General features: G+C 41.9%; 1 protein-coding gene across 9 annotated transcripts in view; it reads right to left on the bottom strand.

Annotated features, from left to right (window-relative positions):
* Window positions 1–20132, bottom strand: part of elna (elastin a) — a 55753-nt gene that overhangs the window by 13302 nt on the left and 22319 nt on the right. For 3 of the 9 annotated variants that reach the window (XM_056474253.1, XM_056474247.1, XM_056474248.1), the window contains exons 5-44: window positions 16695–16775; window positions 16545–16607; window positions 16423–16446; window positions 15786–15821; window positions 15592–15687; window positions 14301–14345; window positions 13708–13770; window positions 13579–13614; window positions 13402–13481; window positions 12498–12537; window positions 12328–12411; window positions 12024–12083; window positions 11786–11941; window positions 11400–11444; window positions 11181–11255; window positions 11039–11083; window positions 10735–10866; window positions 10453–10497; window positions 10102–10233; window positions 9723–9767; window positions 8870–8959; window positions 8298–8342; window positions 7786–7875; window positions 7399–7443; window positions 7130–7255; window positions 6719–6754; window positions 6545–6610; window positions 5667–5729; window positions 5513–5545; window positions 5190–5297; window positions 5033–5065; window positions 4879–4938; window positions 3985–4038; window positions 3534–3566; window positions 2041–2148; window positions 1812–1844; window positions 1410–1502; window positions 1281–1313; window positions 1023–1166; window positions 901–942 (exon numbers count right to left, since the gene is read on the bottom strand). In XM_056474253.1, coding sequence (XP_056330228.1) covers window positions 901–942; window positions 1023–1166; window positions 1281–1313; window positions 1410–1502; window positions 1812–1844; window positions 2041–2148; window positions 3534–3566; window positions 3985–4038; window positions 4879–4938; window positions 5033–5065; window positions 5190–5297; window positions 5513–5545; window positions 5667–5729; window positions 6545–6610; window positions 6719–6754; window positions 7130–7255; window positions 7399–7443; window positions 7786–7875; window positions 8298–8342; window positions 8870–8959; window positions 9723–9767; window positions 10102–10233; window positions 10453–10497; window positions 10735–10866; window positions 11039–11083; window positions 11181–11255; window positions 11400–11444; window positions 11786–11941; window positions 12024–12083; window positions 12328–12411; window positions 12498–12537; window positions 13402–13481; window positions 13579–13614; window positions 13708–13770; window positions 14301–14345; window positions 15592–15687; window positions 15786–15821; window positions 16423–16446; window positions 16545–16607; window positions 16695–16775 — 2718 coding nt within the window. The remainder of the gene's footprint in view (window positions 1–900; window positions 943–1022; window positions 1167–1280; window positions 1314–1409; window positions 1503–1811; window positions 1845–2040; window positions 2149–3533; window positions 3567–3984; window positions 4039–4878; window positions 4939–5032; window positions 5066–5189; window positions 5298–5512; window positions 5546–5666; window positions 5730–6544; window positions 6611–6718; window positions 6755–7129; window positions 7256–7398; window positions 7444–7785; window positions 7876–8297; window positions 8343–8869; window positions 8960–9722; window positions 9768–10101; window positions 10234–10452; window positions 10498–10734; window positions 10867–11038; window positions 11084–11180; window positions 11256–11399; window positions 11445–11785; window positions 11942–12023; window positions 12084–12327; window positions 12412–12497; window positions 12538–13401; window positions 13482–13578; window positions 13615–13707; window positions 13771–14300; window positions 14346–15591; window positions 15688–15785; window positions 15822–16422; window positions 16447–16544; window positions 16608–16694; window positions 16776–20132) is intronic. The other 6 variants (XM_056474245.1, XM_056474249.1, XM_056474246.1 and 3 more) reach the window with 6 other exon arrangements.

The raw sequence follows: 20132 nt of genomic DNA, 5'->3' as shown, positions 1-20132 counted from the left end.
CTTTCTAGTTCAATAGTTCTGTCACCTAGGTTTGTTTTGCTTGGGGTTTCTGTTGTATATGGTACTGTTATGTTGTTGAGACCTGGGTTCACCATCTCCCCAGAAGCTGGAGGCAAGACTTTTGCACCACAGACTGATGAGCTGCTGCTTAGGGTGTACTTACACTAGGTTATACGAACCTAGTACCTTTGACCCACAAGTCCCAGCTTATTAAACTTGTGTGAGCGCTCCGTATTTCCCCCCCGTGCATGGATCAGATGGCTTGGTTAAAAGAGAGTGCAGTTGGGTTGGGACTACTACATTAGATGCATACTGAGCACATGTGACGTCCCTTCTTAAGGGACTGCTCCATATGGAGTTCAACCCATGCAAACTCTTCACCGCACAACCTCTCAAGCTAGTTCATGCAGAACGATGACTTGAAAATTCGTGAGCAACAAAAGCGGTGGATCTGTTCAGCAAAATACTCGGCTGTGTGTCACTGCCTCTCAAAGAACTTCAAACAATACACCACAAGATAACTAAAGCAATGCACACCATTGCACTGAGCGGGACCACCTCTCTTCTGTTTTTTCTAAACAATTACATCATGACGACACAGGCGTGCTCGGCCTCTAAAAGATGTGCTCGGCCTCTAAATATAATGAAAGTGCCAGGGCAAGTGTGCCTATTGTGTGTAGAGTACATCCTAATGCCACACAGTGCTGTTTCTCCCTAGTCTGGATGCTAGTTATTGGCCAGAATGCATCACGAAGAAGTGCAGACTAGTATCATCCTGAGTGATGGTCATTGATATTAGCACACTGTTATATTCACTCACTGATTAACGTCAACAAACAAATATAGCTAAGAGTGAACAGAGGTCACCGATGCATCAGACAGAATCTCTTTTGTATTTACCTGGTATGGCAGTCCCTGCAGGAGCCAGGGTTGGAAGCTTGGCTGTGGATAGAGCATAGTTTTAGTGCAAGTCACCTTATGTGATTCGTGGCATTTGGTGCAGAAGTTCTGTTTTTATTTACCTGGTTTTCCACTTGGTAGAATAGGAACCCCAGTGCCACTAGGAACAATAACGCCTGTGCCACCAGGAACACCAGGAACTACAATACCTGTGCCACCAGGTGTAGCCCCAGGAGCTGCTATACCAGTACCAGCAATCCCAGCGCCTGCAAGACGATTGAGGAAAGTGCTTTCTGTTATGTTGCATTACCTTAATAACAATCATGACAAAGACAGCTTTAGCAGGAGCAGCTTGTTATGCAGTATGTGAACTACTCTACCAGTCTTAGGAGGTTTGACTCCACCGGGATATCCTGCAAATATAGGAAAATAATCTCATTGATTTCCTCCTGTTTTAATCGGACACTCATTGTGACCTGTTCATTGGTCAGTTAAATCAATTACTGTACCTCCAACGCCAGCTCCTGGTGCCAGTCCTGTGCCAGTTCCAGCAAGCGGTAAACCTCCTGCCCCGGGAACTGTGCCTGCACCACCAGCAACTCCTGCAGGCAAACAGCTCACCATTCAAATCAATGCCAGCTAGTTTCACTAGCACGTATTTCACGTAGAGATCTATCTTCCTGCATAGTTAAGCTATAAAGTTGATTAAACACACATGAAATGGCCCATTATGGGTTTCAGGGGCACTTGACAATTACAGACGTGTGTGTAGTAGCAGGGTTATACTAAATTTTACAAGTACATAGATCTCCAAGAACAGGACTGTGTTCCTTAGTTACGCTATTGTGGGTTAAAGTTAAGGTAAAGTGTGATAAATGTTCTTAGCAATGCAAAATGTTAACGTGTCTCACCATATTTTGGAGGTTTAACTCCTGCTGGGTACCCTGTAATGGCAAAAATTAATCTTAGAGAAAATATTTTTAGATAACTTTTCAGTAATGAAATGCACTATTATGATCATCGGTTCAATTTCAATATTTAGTTTTTTTCATGGGTTTGGTGAACAACAATATAAGTAAAAATGTTGTAATATCTTCAAAAGGGACTGTATAAAACAATAATAATAACAACAGTAAAAACCTCCAGGTACACCACCGGGTACTCCACCAGGTACTCCACCAGGTACTCCACCGGGTACACCCCCGGGTACACCCCCGGGTACTCCACCAGGTACACTACCAGGTACACCTACTCATGAAATAAATTTGTCATTTTAAATTGTTATTAAAAGTAAATAGACAAGAGCTTTTATTCTGCATTCTGACATACACAATATTGCCAAATGTCTCAATACACACCTCCAAATCATTAAATTCGAGTGTATCAATTGCTGCCATGGGCACAGGTGTATAAAATCAAGCACCTAGGCACTCAGACACTTCTACAAACAGTGAATTGGCCACTCTCAGGAGGTCAGTGAATTCAGCGGGGTCACGCTGAGGTGCGCCGTGTGCAGCTGTCACCAAATTTCTGCAGAGTCAATATCTACAGACCTCCAAACTTCATGTGGCCTTCAGATTAGCTCAAAAACAATGTTCAGAGAGCTTCAGGATTGGGTCTCCAAACCTTTCATCACCAAATGCAATGCAGAATGTGGGATGCAATGGTGCAAAGCAGGCCGACACTGACTCTAGAGCAGTGGAGATGTGCTCTATGAAGTTACCGATCATCCTTCTCTGTCTGCCAATCTGATGGATACGTTTAGGTTTGGCAGATTCCATGAGAACTGAACTCGCCTGACTGCATTGTGCCAAGGGTTGAGTTTGGTGGAAGGATGGTTATCGTGTGGGGTTGTTTGGGCTCAGCTCCTTAGTCGAAGTAAAAGGAGCTCTTAAATGTTCCAAAAAACAGGACATTCTGGACAGTTTGAGGATAGAGATTCCTGCTCAACATGACTGCACACCAGTGCACAAAGCAAACCAAATAAAGACAAGGATGAGTGTGTTTTTGTGGAGGAACTGGTATGGCCTGCACAGAGTCCTGACCTCAACATTTTTGGGATACATTAAAGCAGAAACTAGAGCTAGGACTTATCATCCAACATCAGCTGACCTCACAAACGCACTTATAGAAAAAAATGGTCAAAGCATTCCATCCCAAACACTCCCAAACCTTGTAGAAAAGCCTTCTCAGAAGAGTTGAAGCTGTTATAGCTGCAAAGGATGTGCCAAGACCATATTTAACCCAGGCTATTAAGACTGGGACATCATTAAAGTTAAATGGTCATAGATTCGATGTTGACAGGTGGGCACACCACTCAAAAACGTATGCAGATGAGCAGTAGCTCTCAGGACTATCATAACATTAAATAATTGGAGATGTCATGCATTCATCACCAGAGAGATGCTGAGAGTGTTTGACTTGTAGTGATGCTGCACAGACCAAATGAGTGAGATTGACCTAATTTTACTTTCAAATCACTCTGATTTACTAGTTTCTGATGGCATATGTCATGTAGTATCAGTGCTGTTCCTATCCGGCATGTACTGCTTTAAGCGTGCTTCAAATGCTTTGAGTGTGTTTAAGAGTGCTGCATCAGAACTCTTTTTATGAATAAAATGAAACCCATTTACCGTATTTAGGTGGTTTTGCTCCAGTGCCATATCCTGTGAAAAGGTTTAATCTGTTTTAACATTATGTAGATCTGCTCATCTGTTCATAAGCACAGCCAGCACAATGAAGCAAAAGCTTTTCAATACTCATTCATTCATTTTGGTCTCAGCTTAGTCCCTTTATTAATCTGGGGTCGCCACAGCAGAATGAACCGCCAACAAATCCAGGACATGTTTTACGTAGCGGATGCCTATATAGGGGAATTGATGAACTAAACTGGCCGTATTGTATGATAGCAAATGTGAGTGTGTATGGGTGTTTCCCAGTACTGAGTTGCAGCTGGAGGGGCATCCGCTGTGTAAAACATGTGCTGGATAAATTGGCGGTTCATTCCGCTGTGGTGACCCCTGATGTATAGAGGGAATAAACTGAAGGAAAGTGAATGAATGAATGAGAGTGTAGTAATTTCACCTCCAAAAGGATATCCAGTTCCTGTTCCAGCTCCACCTAGGGCTCCCCCCAAACCTATTGACAACACAAATGGCACTGGGTATCATAATTAACAGATTTATAAGTTGCAGAGCACTAAATGAATAATAGCTGAGAGTAAAAGTTAACAGCATGTTCAGGAATATGCTGCGCTTTGATAAGCTATACAGTCGATTCCTTCAAAGAGGTCCAGTATCTTACTAGAAAAAACCAAAGGTAACAATACAGGAATCATAACAAACGATCCACCATTTCTGAATCACAAGTCTCTTTCATTTGTAATGTAGGTCATGCGTATCTGTTTAACTCTAATATTTGACTAGCAGTCGTCAAAACAATACAGCAGACCATCTCCAATTTCTGCAACAGAATCCCCCCCCCCCCACCCCCATTTAATAAGTGTTGCCAACACTTTCACAGCAGAGGGCTTAATTGCAGTGAAGCCATGTATTAATGAGTCAAACATGGTTCAGTCATGGGTCCAAGCCATTGAGCATGAGCGATATTTTCAAACATTTTCAAACATTCAAGTCCAATCTGTTTCAAGCAGCAGGCTTACAGTACAGAATGGATTTATGTTTCAAAGCCAAAAGTAATTTAACAGGCTGTTTGATTTGGACTCTACAAATGTTAAATACAAATAAGAGAAATGTTTGTACATGTCTAGACAAGCCTGAATACAGTATAAAGCAGGAAAAGTTAAATTACTGAAGGAATAAACCAAATCCAAGCACTCGTATTTATCTCTCTGCTGTTCGTATCCATTGGTACTCAGTCATGTGTTTTGTCATCTGCTTTAACAGCTGTATTTACTCACAGTGTAAACAACTGTTACATTTCTAATGCCTCTGCTCATCCAAAGCCCTTTTTTCCTACCTGGTCTCTGGAGTCCAGGCACAACACCAGTCCCTGCTGGTAAACCACCACCTCCCAAACCTAGACAAAGATATTATTTTACATTTAGGTAGAGAATTAATTAATTAATTCCTATATTCTAGTTACTATATAATTAATCAGCTATTAGAAATACCATATTTTAGAGCCTTGGCCCCAGCAGGGTATCCTTAAAGACAGATAATAGAAGAGATGAAAATATGATACAATCCTCAAAACCTCAGAAAGACAAGGTCAGATAATTCTGTTGCTTCTTATATTTAATTGTGCTTCCCAGAAAGAAGCAGTCACACCTCCTGATCCAGTTATTGGTATTCCTCCTGGTACCCCTCCTGGTACTCCTCCTGGTACTCCTCCTGGTACTCCTCCAGGGACCCCAAAACCTGTTCCTCCAGGCACTCCTGACGCCACAAAAGCATAATATTCAGCTGATCAATACTCTATACAATACTCAGCAAGTAAACCAGTTTATATTATGTCAGCACAACAATTTTCTATTACAAACAACATTCAAACACAAACTGTAGCACAACAAGTGTACAAACAGTTGAGTTTATCTTACACAACATTGCCAAGAAAGCCAGAACAATGTCTTAGAAAAGAGTCAAGCCCATACCATATTTAGGAGGTTTGGCGCCAGCTGCTAGCCCTGAAAGCATTAATCACTGTTACTAAATGTTATCCAAAAATAAACTAAAGCTAGAAACAAAATGAGCTGAACTGACAAACAACCGCTGTGAGAAATTAGGACAACTAAACATGTACGGTACCTCCAGCCCCGAGCTGTCCTCCAAGCCCAGCAACCGAACCATAGCCTGGGGCAACACCAGCTCCTACAGACAGTGAGCAGCTAATTTATTCATGCAGCACTTACTATAGCACATGTATAGTCTGGTTAAAGTGCTGTGAAAATGATTTGTGGGTCAAGCTATATATTACAGTCTAAGATGGAGGTTTCTGTTGTAAACCTACTGTAGCTCCTGTTTTATTTATTTTTTTACATGCCATCAGTTACGTTAATTCCCAAATTTGTTCCATAGTTGGACAAAATCCAATATGGCAACTAGCATGGTAGCATGGCCAGACGCTCTTAGGATCAGGTCTGTCAAAACACTACTACTACTTACTGTAACATCAACTATCCACAGAGCTTCACTTACAGATGCAGTTCACCAAGTGCTTGCTCTTGACTAAGATTTCCAGTCTACTCAAGTCTGTACTATGCACACATCAATCTCAGTCAAGTCCACTCCACATGGCACCATTACACAAACAGCAATCGGTACACTCATTTCTATTTTACTATGTTATTTAAACATTTTCCTACATGCAAGGCTTATTTAGATGCATTAATACTATAGTCACCTCCAGCTCCTGATGCCTGTCTTGGATTTTGTCCAACTATGGGTTATTATCAGAAATTCTGGATTTAATTTATCTGATCATAGGTAAAATAAAAAGCAAATATTGGCACTGAGAACTACCCTCTTAGGCCAAAAGAGAACTACATAATAAGTAACAGCAGTTGGGTTTTTATTGCACGTTTAGGGCTTTTGGGGATACATGTGAAATGAATATGGAAATTTGGTTAGCTCTCTTGCTAAGTGCCTTAAAATCTAGTTGAAGTTTATTGTTTGTGCCTGCTCACCTCCTGCTCCAGGGTACAGTCCTCCAAAACCCGGAACAGCACCAGCTCCACCTGCCGCACCTAGACCTAGGATATCCATCGCAGAACAATACATGCAAGATTTTTTACCAATTATCTTTCAGAATAAACATCTCATATCTGTGTGTAGTCTTATTGTATGCAGTGAAATGTTACCGTATTTAGCTGCTTTGGCTTGAGCAGGTGTAAGACCTTGGAAAAACAGCAGAAGGAAATGTTTCTGAGACTCTTAAGAAATGTTAAATGTTCCAGATCACTGGCCTTGCCTCAAATGATACAGATTTCCATGATTTGTAGAATGTCCTCATTGGTTTTATTTTAGCCCAGATTTATGTGACATTGCATCACTGAAAGGAAAGCATGATTTTGGCAAGTCATCCTTGTTCCCAGTAAATAATTTCTGTCAAACTGTCAGATGGTGAGGATAGGATTGAGGTTACAGACAATGTAGAAAAGCTGTTCCAGGACCAAAATAAATACACACTCTGAAGAAAACCTCAAGGATTGACAATGTAAGACCATACTGAGAACTTGATCACATTTTGTTCCTGCTACAGACATTTTTACCTCCTGTGGCAGGGTAGACTCCTCCAGCTCCTGGCACAATCCCCGCTCCACCAGGAACAATCCCAGTCCTACCTGGAACAATACCGGCACCACCAGGAAGCACCCCAGCCCCACCAGAAACTGCACCTGGATAAAGGCAGGACAATGAACACTCAATTTAAGATTCCCAGTTTTAGTTGTCTTGAGTCCTGCTGTAAGAAGACCATTGTTCTACAGAGTCTAGCTCTAATGGTGAGCTTTAGCCTGTACTTGAATCTGTACATGCTTACCATATTTAGCAGCTTTTGCCTGAGCAGGGGAGAGTACACCAGCACCTTGACACATAGGTAAACAACAATAAAAAAAGATTTATCAGTCACTACTATATTATTCTAATGAGCTGACTATTAGGTGTATTGCAACAATGACAGGGGTACATAATATAGGCAAGATATCCTTGTTTGCAGTAAATAATTTATGTCAGACAGTCAGATGGTGAGGCTAGGATTGAAGTCACAGATAGGATTAGGACAAGACTTTCTGGATAGAACAGATGTTCCAGGACCAATACAAATAAACACTCTGAAGTAAACCTCAAAGATTAAAAATGTACAACCATACTAAGAACCTGATCACATTTTGATGTTCCAAATATATCTTTAAACAAACTTTTTTACCTCCTTGTCCAGGGTAAAGTCCACCAGCTCCTGGCACAGTCCCAGTACCACCAGGGAGAATCCCGGCACCACCAGGAACTGCTCCTGCACCTGGATCAAGGCAGGCCAATGAAGACTCAATATGAGATTCCCAATTTAATATTTCAAGTGTCTTCAGTGCTGTAAGAAGACTCTACAGCAGGAGTGCCCAAGCCTAATCCTGGAGATCTACCTTCCTGCGGAGTTTAGCTGCAACCTTGATCACACACACCTTGTCTTGAATTACCAAATGATTACCTCCTTCAGATCCTTCTTAGTTGGTTTAGTTGTGTTTAATCAGGGTTGGAGCTGAACTCTGCAGGAAGGTAAATCTTTAGGAACAGGTTGAGCATCTCTGTAGAGTCTAGATCTAATGTTAAACTTCAGCCTGTTCATTTCTACTAAATCTAAAAACATTGATCGACTTCTTTGGTTGAGATTGGCTTGGGTTGTAATTAAATAACCCTGGTATATCAGTAAATATACATGCTTACCATATTTAGCAGCTTTTGCCTGAGCAGGGGAGAGTGCACCAGCACCTGACACATAGGTAAACAACAAAAAAAAAAGATTTATCACTACTATATCATTCTAATGAACTTACTGTTGAGTCTATTGCATCACAGTAAGAGGAGCATGATTTTGGAAAGACATCCTTGTTCCTAATAAATCATTTATGTCAGTCAGACGGTGAGGTTAGGATTGAGGTTACAGATGGGATTAGGACAATACTTTCTCGACAGAACAAATGTTCCAGGACCAATACAAAAATACAGTCTGAAGTAAACCTCAAAGTTCAGCCATACTAGGAACTTGATCACATTTTGATGTTCCAAATATCTTTTTAAACCAGGGCTGGGCAAACCTGGTCCTGGAGGGTGGGTGTCCTGCAGAGTTTTGTTCCAACACTAATCAAACACACTTGAACATGCTAATCAGTGTCTTCGAGATCACTAGAAAGTCTCAGACAGATGTGTTTGATTATGGTTGGAGCTAAACGCGGCAGGGACTCCAGCCTTCCAGGACCGAGTTTGCCCATCCCCGCTTTAAACGGACACTTTTTTACCTCCTGATCCAGGGTAAACTCCTCCAACTCCTGGCACAAACCCAGCACCACCAGGAAGAATCCCGGCACCACCAGGAACTGCTCCTGCACCTGGATCAAGGCAGGACAATGACCACTCAATTTGAGATTCCCAAATTAAATATTTCAGGTGTCTTCAGTGAGGTAAGTAGACCGTTACTCTTCAGCAGGGATACCCAAGCCTGTTTCTGGAGATCTACCTTCCTGCTGAATTTAACAGCAACCTTGATCAAACACACCTGTCTTTAATGACCAAGTGATTACCTCCTTCAGATCCTACTTAAGCCATAGTCACACTGCACTTTTCGCCCCATAGACTTCCATTCATGCACATGCAAATGCGTCAGACTGGAAACGCAAGCTTGTGGGAAAAATTGTGCAGTTCACTGTGTTGCAGAGTTTAAGCTTGGTGAGCTCTGACCTGGGAAATCGCATCATGTGATTGCGTGAGACCAATCGAAGATCAAAACATGACCTTTCTGTACAGAAATTCAAAATATGGACCAATCGCTCGCTTATTTAATGTCAAATCATCTTGTTTTATCCCACTCCATTTCGTAGCGCCGTACAACAGATTTTCACATGCTCGCTCGATGAGATCGCGGCATTGGTTTGTTTAGTTGTGTTTAATTATGGTTGGAGCTGAACTCTGCAGGAAGGTAGACCTCCAGAGGAAGGGTTTGATCATCCCTGTTCTACAGAGTCTAGATCTAATGGTGAGCTTAAGCCTGTTCATTTCTACTAATTCTAAAAAGCATTAATTGACTTCTTTAAATGAGTTTGAGTTGGGTTGTAATTAAATGGCACTGGTATATCAGTAAACATACATGCTTACCATATTTAGCAGCTTTTGCCTGAGCAGGGGAGAGTGCACCACCACCTTGATACATAGGTAAACAACAACAAAACAGATTTATCACTACTATATCATCATTAAAATAAACTTACAGTTGAGTCGATTGCATCGCTGAAAAGGGAGCATGATTTTAGCAAGACATCCATGTCAGTAGTAAATGTAAAACAGTCAGATGGTGAGGTTAGGATTGAGGTTACAGATAGGGTTAGGATTGTTTCTTGATATAAAAACAGTTCCCGGACCAATAACAGTAAAGACTCTGAAGAAAACCTCAAAGATTGAAAATGTAAGACCATACTAAAACCTGGATCACATTTTGTTGTTCCAAATAACTTATTACATCTTTTAATCCTTTTACCTCCTGGTGCAGGGTAGATTCCTCCAGCTCCTGGCACAATCCCAGCCCCACCAGGAAGAACCCCAGCCCCACCAGGAAGAACCCCAGCACCACCAGGAAGAATACCAGCACCACCAGGAACTGCTCCTGCACCTGGATAAAGGGAGGACAATGGACTCTTAATGTGAGATTCCCAATTTTATGCTTCAGTTGTCTTGAGTTCTGCTTTAAGAAGATCACTGTCTAGCTCTAATGGTGAGCTTTATAATGTAATTCTAACTAATCCTAAACAGATTTATTGGCTTGTTCGGATAAGTTTAACTTGAGTTGTAATTAAATAACCCTGCTATATCAGTAAATACACCTGCTTACCATATTTAGCAGCTTTTGCCTGAGCAGGGGAGAGTGCACCAGCACCTTGACACATAGGTAAACAACAACAAAACAGATTTATCATCACTATAGCATTCTAATGAACAGACTGTCAGGTCTATTGATTTTTGGCAGGACATCCTTGTTCCTGATAAATCATTTATGTCAGACAGGACCAGTACAAATATAGACTCTGAAGTAAATCTTGAAGACTGAAAATGTACGACTAAAACACATTTTGCTGTTCCAAATGTCTTTTTACATTTTTAAAATCTTTTTTACCTCCAGGTACAGGGTAGATTCCTCCAGCTCCTGGCACAATTCCAGCCCCACCAGGAAGAACCCCGGCCCCACCAGGAAGAACCCCAGCACCACCAGGAAGAATACCAGCACCCCCAGGAATTGCTCCTGCACCTGGATCAAGGCAGGACAATGACCACTCAATCTGAGATGTTCTACAGAGTCTAGCTCTAATGTGAACATCAGCCTATTCTTTCTACTAATACTAAAGACATTGCTTGTTTAATGTGTTTGACTTGGGTTGTAATTAAATATCCACGCTATATTAGTAAATATACCTGCTTACCATATTTAGCAGCTTTTGCCTGAGCTGGGGAGAGTACACCAGCACCTTGGCATGTGGGTAAACAACAACAAAACAGATTAATCACTACTATATCATTCTAATGAACTTACTGCCAGCTCTATGGCACCGATTTTTATCTCACCTCCTGCTCCTGGACCAGGAAACAGTCCACCTGCACCTGGAAGGCCACCAATACCAGTAGCACCAGGGGCAGGACCTAGAAAAACAACAAAAATATATTTACAAGCAAAAAAAAAAAACATCTGCCACAAAAAAAGTTCTGTCTGAATATGAACAGATTAGAATGGGAGCACATTATTAAACCCCATAATACAACAGGTTAATCAGTCAGTGTACTCACCATATTTAGCTGCCTTAGCTTGTGCTGGTGTAAGACCACCTGTACCTGCTCAGAAAAAAAAGGTTTCATAGTTTCCTTCTAATTAAGAATCTAGAAAGTCAAATAGAGCTTGTGCCAACAAGGTGAATAATGGGAACTGAATTTGCTGAATAAACTCTGACATAGCGAACATGCACACACACACTATTCCATTATGCTGGTCTTCTTTGCTATTGGTTGCTAGGTTACCAATACTACAGTCAGCTACTCTAACTACTTGATGGATACACATCTGATTTGCATTTGAGATTTCTTTACTTGTAATAGACCACCCTATCCCAGCAACCCAAACCCCATTCAAGACGGGAAGTTGTAGTTTTGACAATTAAAGGAAAGCGCATCCTCACCTACTGCACCAGGGTAAAATCCACCAGCACCACCCGGAAAAGCTCCAGCTCCACCTAAACCAGCACCAGCACCACCTGGATAAGCTCCAGCTCCACCTAAACCAGCACCAGCACCACCTGGATAAGCTCCAGCTCCACCTAAACCAGCACCAGCACCTGTAGAAATATCAAGAAACCAAATCACCATCTCAGTGTCTCTGTTTGATGGATCAATTGTGTTTGAGATTTGATTTATTACCATATTTACCATATTTAGCAGCTTTGGCCTGTGCAGCAGAGACCCCCAAAGAGCCCACACCTGTGTACAGAGACAGCAGATCAGCCACTGGTCATGCATCTGCAGTGCTTATGTGTGTGTCTGCTGTGCAGGCGTGCTGAGTAATATGGTCATTTCAGTATCTTTGCCGTTTATATCATCAAGTCTATACATGCAGTACATTACATTGCAATTATTGATTTGGGGTGAAACTGTAAATGCAATGATAGATTCACCCTCTAGTATATTACAATTGTTTATAAATGATTGTTCAGACATAACACACCAGTCCCTGTTGGATAACCAGGCTTGGAGCCAGCTCCTGCTTTCCCACCAGGGAGTCCAGCACCTCCACCAAAGCCACCATAACCTTTGGCAGAGCAGGTGAAAGTCAGAAGGCAAGCTGATGGTACACATGCTATTATGCACATGCATAAACTCAAGATTGCAGCCTACCATATGGAAGTTTCCCCCCAGTGTACGGCAAACCAGCACCTGTTGAGACAAGTGACGAAAGACACGAATGATACTTTGTGCTATCAAATTTAAGTGATGCTAGTCACGTCAATAAAACTCGGTGTGAACTAAGGCATGGCCTGTATTAGAACAAAACTGATAAAAGCTAAAGATAAACCTGCTAACATTAGGATGATAAAGAACCCAGTTACTTCAGCTGATGGATGAGCTCACTTTCACACAGGTTGTGAAGCACTCAGTTTGGCCACACATTTTCATCAACACTGTATCCTGTTTTCATCAGAACAAATATGCAAGTTTGGAAAAGCTATGTTCCACCAGAGGCTCACATATTAATACCGCAATCAATTTCTTCTAATTGTACTGGAAAAATTCCTAGTCCATGATTAAGGCTGATAATGCACCGATAAGAAAGACGTGAAAATATGTATTTCAAGCTTCAAACGGACGCATTTAAGAAAATATTTTCTAGTCGTGACTATAAACACTTCGACTGTGAACTTTGTCAAGGCACTTTCCCAAGTGAGGAGTCACTTCCCAGAGAGCACATTGTCAATCTGGGGTTAGTGTTTGTCTCTAATTAATTGAGCACTTCAACTGTTGAACCTCCACGCAGGAGAAATCACACAATGATTCTGTGCAGCGGAGAGCAATCTACTGCATAAATGGATGACTGGCCATGCGAGTCTAAACAGTGATCCAATAAAGCTGGATTTCATTTAGAGTGTTTGATGAAAGACATTCTTGCTTATTTCTCTCAGCCTCCTGTTGCATTGCTTAATAGCTGCAAAACCACAGACGCAATCATTCTCCTATTGCTTCCTTTCATTGGGTGCTAAAGCTAGGCTGAACCCGATTGTTGCAGTCTGATCAAAAGAATTCCACCTGGGGCCTTGGGAGATTTGAGGGGGTATCCGTGAAACACGCCTTGTTGCAGTGGTCCACCGAATGGCCCACGCCCACCTACAGCAAAATAAAAATCAGCAAGATTCAACCTGCAGATTTGTAACCACTCTTTATAATTCTGTTTATAGTTGTTGATGTATGGCCGTGTACTAACCAGCACCTGGTACCAGACCCTGCCCCCCACCTGCAGCTTTGGGAATGATTCAGTCAGTAACTTCAGTATGGGATAGTGTATTTTACAATGTCTAGAAGGACTAATGTGATTGCTCTTTTGCATATTTACCTGATTTAGGTTTGAGTCCAGTCCCTGTGGCTACACCAGGAAGAACACCCCGTCCATTGAAGCCTGTTATCATCAAGGAGATCAAGAAATGTAATGTGGTGTATTATAGAAATAACTGGTTAGCAGACCTGCGACCACAGGAATCTCCTCAGATTGACATATATGATTGTTGGTGAGGTTTGACAGTGGTACAGATATCTGAGGCCAGTACTTTCAGTGTTCATTTCTTGCAAACTTTTTCTATATATCGGAGAATAGTTCTCTGCTATGGCTTGTTTTCTCCTTGAGGTCAACTGCTGTCATGGAGAAGCAAAGGTTTGAGGTCAATCTTGCAGAGACATTCAAGGAAAATCAAGTTAATTCAAATTATTTGCCATTTTCTCACCAAATAATCCCTTACACAAGCCGAAAGCAGCGCTGAAACCCTCTTGAATGTGCTACAATGTGTAGGTTGTAGTATCATCAGCTGTGTTCATTTCTATGTATTGATCTCATTCAGAGTTGTGTTTATCAGCACATAAAATGTAAAAGACATCTGAAGCCGAGCACCCAATGGTCAATTAACAGCACATAAAGAGGGGAAAAGAATAAACCTTGTCCAGGCAGTCCTCCTTGATATGGTCCAGGTACTCCCACTCCTGTAAAGATACAAACCAAAAAGCTGATCTATGATATATAATATTTTTAATCAGACACTCTTACTGGACACTGGATCAGGTGGATCTAGTTAATACAGGTCGGATCCGGCTCACACTGCAATTACGGCCACAGTTTATCCACCTGAGGCCAATTTAGACATCCTTAAAGTTTCTAAAGTCTGTTGTCCTTGAACATTGCTTTGAGATGTTCTCCAGCTGCCTATCAATGCTGTTGTGATCAAATTCTCACTGAATGATTTCAGACACTTTCCTGCAGTGTGACTTTTCTTATGAGGAACGTCAAGCCAAGAACCCACAGGAAGATGCAATCAGTGCAACAACTTTAAACCACCTCAGGGAAATGTCAAAAACACTCTTTTCTGGTTTATTATTAAAGTATGGGATGAGTAAAGTTAACGCTATCAGTGTTTTATGGTTGTTAGTCAATGCATCAGATGAGTCAACTCAAGGTGAGTCTTGCATGTGTCTTGATCGTCATTCAGTCTGAAACTGATGTGGGTTGACAAGTGGATAAAGTTTGTACAGTCTGACAATGCAATCGTAAAAGATTATTAAAAAACACACCGCATGAGCCAGGGTTTAGTCTCACAGTTGCTGTATATTTGTGGTCTGTTCATCCATGGTGTAAATCTTCCTGTTCAAATGTATCCCACAGGTGCTACTAAGATCTGGAGGTCCATAGGAGTACTGGAGACTCATTGTCAGGTTGAGATTGTTCGAGCTTTGCAATAATGCTGTGTTATCCTGCTGAAGATGGTAATGAAAGAGTTGTCAGAAACAATACTCGGGTTTACTGTGGTGGATAAACACTACTCGACTGCTCAAAGTATGCCAAGAAGATATCCTCATATGATTACACCACGGAGGCATTCTGAATTATTGACTCAAGATAGGATGAGTTTAGGCTTTGTGTTGTTTATTCCAAATTCTGGCTTTACCATCTGAATGTTGCAGCAGAAATGAAGACTCGTTAGCACAGGTAATCTTTTGGCAGTCTTCTGCTGTCCAGTTTTGATGCGCTGGTGTGTACAGTACCAGTGTGCACTTCTGTGGTTGCAGCCCGTCTCCTTCATTTAAATCCCATTCTTCAGAAGATTGTCTTGACCATGCTGACTTCTCCAAATGCATTGGTGTTCTTTCATGCAACTGACTCTTTAGACATTTGTGTTAACATGCTATTTATAAGGGGTTCGAGTGGTCAGATAATGTAAACTCCAACACTAACCCGGAACTGGTGCTTTTCCAGCCTTTGCTGCTTTCCCCCCAGGTCCAACTCCACCAGGGCCCAGTCCTTGTACACCGGTCTGAGGAATGCCAAGGCCTAACAAACAACACAAGTCTACACCATTACAGACTGGACCGTTACGTCTGGCTTATGCTGATTTTATTTGTGCAAATATGACTATAGCTTTACTGCACCTGGGAGTCCAGTACCAGTTCCTCCAAAACCTGGCCCTGGATGAGCACAAACACACACACATTCAGTCAACTGCATCAACAAAATCAGTGATGGCAGGGCTACAGAACTCTGTGTGCTGTTTCAATGAATTTATTTGTCTCACTTGCTCCATCCATCTGACATGAAACAAGTCTTATCTGATTTCAGTGCCTGGAAACTGATATTTCAGGCTGTTCACTTATTTGTTTAACCCTTTTCCAACCGATATCAAACACAGAGGAACAGACATTTCATGCTGCTTTTAGATTGTGCCAAGGACACGCTGAAGTAATGTGCTGGCCTTGGTTACATGAACACCACCAGCAGGGTCCCAGAGGGGACAAGTTTGTTGATTTGGCTCATGATCTAAGGCTCCTTAATTCAAGTTAAAGCCAACTGGACTACCATGAAAAGAGCCGTAGTCATGTGAACATGGACAGCCTAATATATTTGTAAAAGGTGTTAAAAAAGAGCATGTGTGTTTTTCCCTCATGAATAAATAGAGCTCAACTCTGCACCAACTTCTTCCATTTCAATTCTCCTCTAAATGTTTTCCTCTAAACCATGTTTCATTTAGAATCAGTTTGTGCAATGGAGACAATGGACGTATATTACCACCTTTGGGGGGCTTTCCACCAGCACCTGAAACAAGAGAATCAGATTTAGTAAACATTCGTGTAGCTTTGGTTACTTAGCCACTAAGAAAACTGAAGTTGTCAGCAGAGTGGAACGAATGGCACCTCCAGGAAGACCACCTCCAGGCAGAACTCCTCCAGGCAGAACTCCTCCTGGTAGGCCAGTCCCTACAGGGAAAGGTGAATGCTTATATTAATGCTCATACAATTACTATGCTCCATTTGAACTTTGCTGACTGTTCACTGAATGAGCACCTGATTTAGCTGGTTTTAGACCTCCAGCCACTGGGTAGTATCTTCCAGCACCACCATATCCACCATAACCCCCATATCCACCTACAGAATACAGATAAATACAAATACAGAAAACCTGAGTTATGAAGAAAATCTACCTCCGCCCTCAAATGACGGTCAATGCTAAGGGGTGATTTAGCAACGGGACTGGGAGGAGCTGTATGGGAAAGAAGGAGAAAGCAAAAGAAAAGAAAGTTGAAAGAGAACGAGGCTAACAGTGACTCTTTTTGGCCGAGTAAATGAGGAGTCAGGCTCCATTGAGAATTATTGCTGCATCGTGTCCTCCTTCAACATGGAAACGCTAAACAAATGAGGTTACAAAGTTTGCATTCCTATTTTATAGCGGAGGGAGGAATACAGGAATGGAAAGGATGTACAGTAAAAGGCTTTGCTTGTCAATCTTTCTTTTGCCCCGTTGCCAATAGAAATCTAAGTGTATGGTGGTTTTAAAGATCGTGAATCCTGGTATTCTGACCTCTGACACACAGAAATTAGGTTTTTGCCTAATACAATTAATTATCTTGCTGATGGTCATGGACAACAGATCATTAATTTAGGAAAAAGCCACAGGCAACATCCCTGTCTGTCTCTTTAATCCAATATGGAAGTGTTTTAGTCTGCAGTTCATTATCTTGCCATTAGAGGCTGGAGAGTCAAGTCCATAGACTCCCCATGGTAAAATGCCCCAGATTTACAGCCTAGTACAAATATACAGTAGCTAATTTTGCTCTCCATAACAATTGTGAGGGAGTGGGTTAATTGTACTAACAGACTGTCCAAGTCTGGGCTTAATTTTTAATTAAAACTTACACTCCAAAATTATATAAATAGCATAGCATTTCTATTGCAAGTATACGCAAGTGTCTCCTTTTCTCACGTTAAACAATTAAAACACTTAGCATGGCTTAATGCATTAAAACAGTGTTTTTAAAAGACTAAACCTAGTAAACACATTATTAATAAAGTATACAACCAAGCAGATGAATGAGCAAAAGTATTATACGTCCACTTTGGGGAGTTTCACAAACCCACGTCAGTGTTTCTTTTGCAGTCTATGGGGAAAATCCACACTGCACCATACATGCAGAGAAGAGATATACTAGCTATAGACTAATGAACTGCTTGACTCCTTTTGGTATTCTTCTGAATCAAGGTGTTTTCGAAAGGGACATTTCCTAACATCTGCCTTCACATGCCTTTATTCATCAGGGGTCGCAACAGTGGAATGAACAGACAACTTATCCAGCATACGTTTTACACAGCGGATGCCCTTCCAGCCGCAACCCAGTACTGGGAAACGTGTGAAAACAATGCATGCAAACTACCAACCATCCACACTAACAGCTATAATAAACTGGCCATTCTGAAACATGTCTACCTTTTCCTACATAAGGTCTTAATCTTGCTGCCAGTCCAAAGGGAACAGACCAGCTCCAAATACAGCCTCTACTGTCCTTCACAGTTGGAATTTGATGCAGGTCAGTTTTACCACAGCCAAATGTAATGGATACTATCACCCTACAAAACATTTTTGCTCCCTCACACAGCGTTTGCAGGATAATATAGTGTTAGCTCTGAATACTTTAGAGTTTGTGCCAAGAGTTGAACTTTGAGACACTTCTGTTTCATGAGCAGCAATGGGAAATGCTCCTGGATTTGGGATTATCTCAAATCTTCAGATGGGATCTGTTAATCAAATGGCTTCTGCATCTAATCTTCAGTAATCCATCAGTTAGAGCAATCGTCAGACGTGCGGATCAGATGGCCAGACAGGTGCGTCTGCCATTAGTTAATGAAGCACTCCCTGGTTTCCCGATGTCAGACAGCACACCTCCCTCCAGCACCGCGACGACTGCTGAAGAAGAGCAGCTCTTCCTGATCAACACGCAGACAGCTGGAATATATTATAATCAGCTCCCTCTCCTCTCTCCAAAGCCCAGCATGCAGGAAGAGAGATATTGAAACATATCTCTGCCCACTTACACAAACAACAAGGACAGAAGGAGCATATACATTCAGGAATCGATGCTAGAGAAAGTTAGATGCCATTATTTTAAGACAGTATCCTGCCTGGGCGGTGGGACGGTTTTGCATATTCTGAAATGATCACTGTTATCGTGATGTATTGTCCAGGGTAGAACAGGATCAGGATCATTGCTGTTGTTTGTCTAGGTTAATCCTGTCGACTGGAAATGAGTTTGTAATCTTGTTCACTTGCTGACCACGCACCACACAGACTCACGGGGAGCTGGCCAAATAACCATCATTTGGTGCACACAAAAAGCCTTGCACTGCTCCTACAGAAACAGCCCTAAAGCTTATCTAAAACAGAGGAGCTGGATGATCAACAGCTCGTCTGCCACTACATCAATACTATACAAAAAGATAGGAGTACAGGACTTTGTTTTGGGGATGTAATCTTTTACATTGTTAGGTACAGCTCACCAGCACTGCAGATAGTGGAAACTTTACATCTATTTCACTATAAGAGATGGGCTCTCTCATGTAACGTCTGACTGAGTTATTCAAGCAAGACTTGAGTTCTGACAGCCAGGCATTGCACAGTTCGGTGATTGTAACTGTCTGGTTTTCGTTTGGATTTATCAAGGATGAAATGTTCGAGACGGCAGCATGTCTTGAGTTTTCGAAGCTTGTGGCCATCCAGCCTGTCTTGTGCTCAGGCATGAGGTAGTAGTTTTGGGTGCCAATTATCTGAATGGCTGGTGGTGTAAACACATTCCATATGAGAAAGACCCATTCGGCGGTGAATTCTCTCAATAAAACACAGTTTGAGCAGAGTCCAAATGACAGGCGGATTGTTAAACACAGCAGAAGAGCAGGTGAATCCACAGACACCCCTCTACCCGTCCCCAGTGGAGCAGCTGGACGAGCCTGAAGGTTTAATTTAAGAGAGCAGAGAATTCTGTGGCCCTCGTCCATGAGACTGACGGCAACTGCACTGAACCGACTACAGCATCCTGGAATCCAAATGGCACGAAGTTCCTGTGAGCTTATTGGAAGCATCTCAGGCCCAGTTCTTTCCAATGATCTGTAGGCTCGGGATACCTTGTGGCACGGTCCTTTCCTGTTTGCATGACAAAGAAAGCACAGTTCTTCTGTTTGACGTCCAAGAATGACATCAACAAACGCATTCTGGCTCATCATTCAGTTTAGTAGCCAGCAAGACAGTCGGGTGTAAGCTGTTTCAGCTTCAGATGGAGGATCGCTGATGGTTGGCAAACGGCCTCTAGAGGTTTACATCCAGAATCATGAAAGGCTGCATACTATGTGCATTCCTATGCTGCAAAATTAGGTCAACTCCCTGCAACATGTGGCTGTTCATATTTCTGAAGAGATCATCTAGCTGCACAATCCCTTCTGCAGACGCAGCATGCTTTA

The sequence above is a fragment of the Danio aesculapii genome, chromosome 15 (genome assembly GCF_903798145.1).
Source record: "Danio aesculapii chromosome 15, fDanAes4.1, whole genome shotgun sequence".
Taxonomy (NCBI): Eukaryota; Metazoa; Chordata; class Actinopteri; order Cypriniformes; family Danionidae; genus Danio; species Danio aesculapii.
The sequence above is the reverse complement of the archived record's forward strand: the minus strand, read 5'-3'. Positions and strand labels throughout refer to the sequence as shown.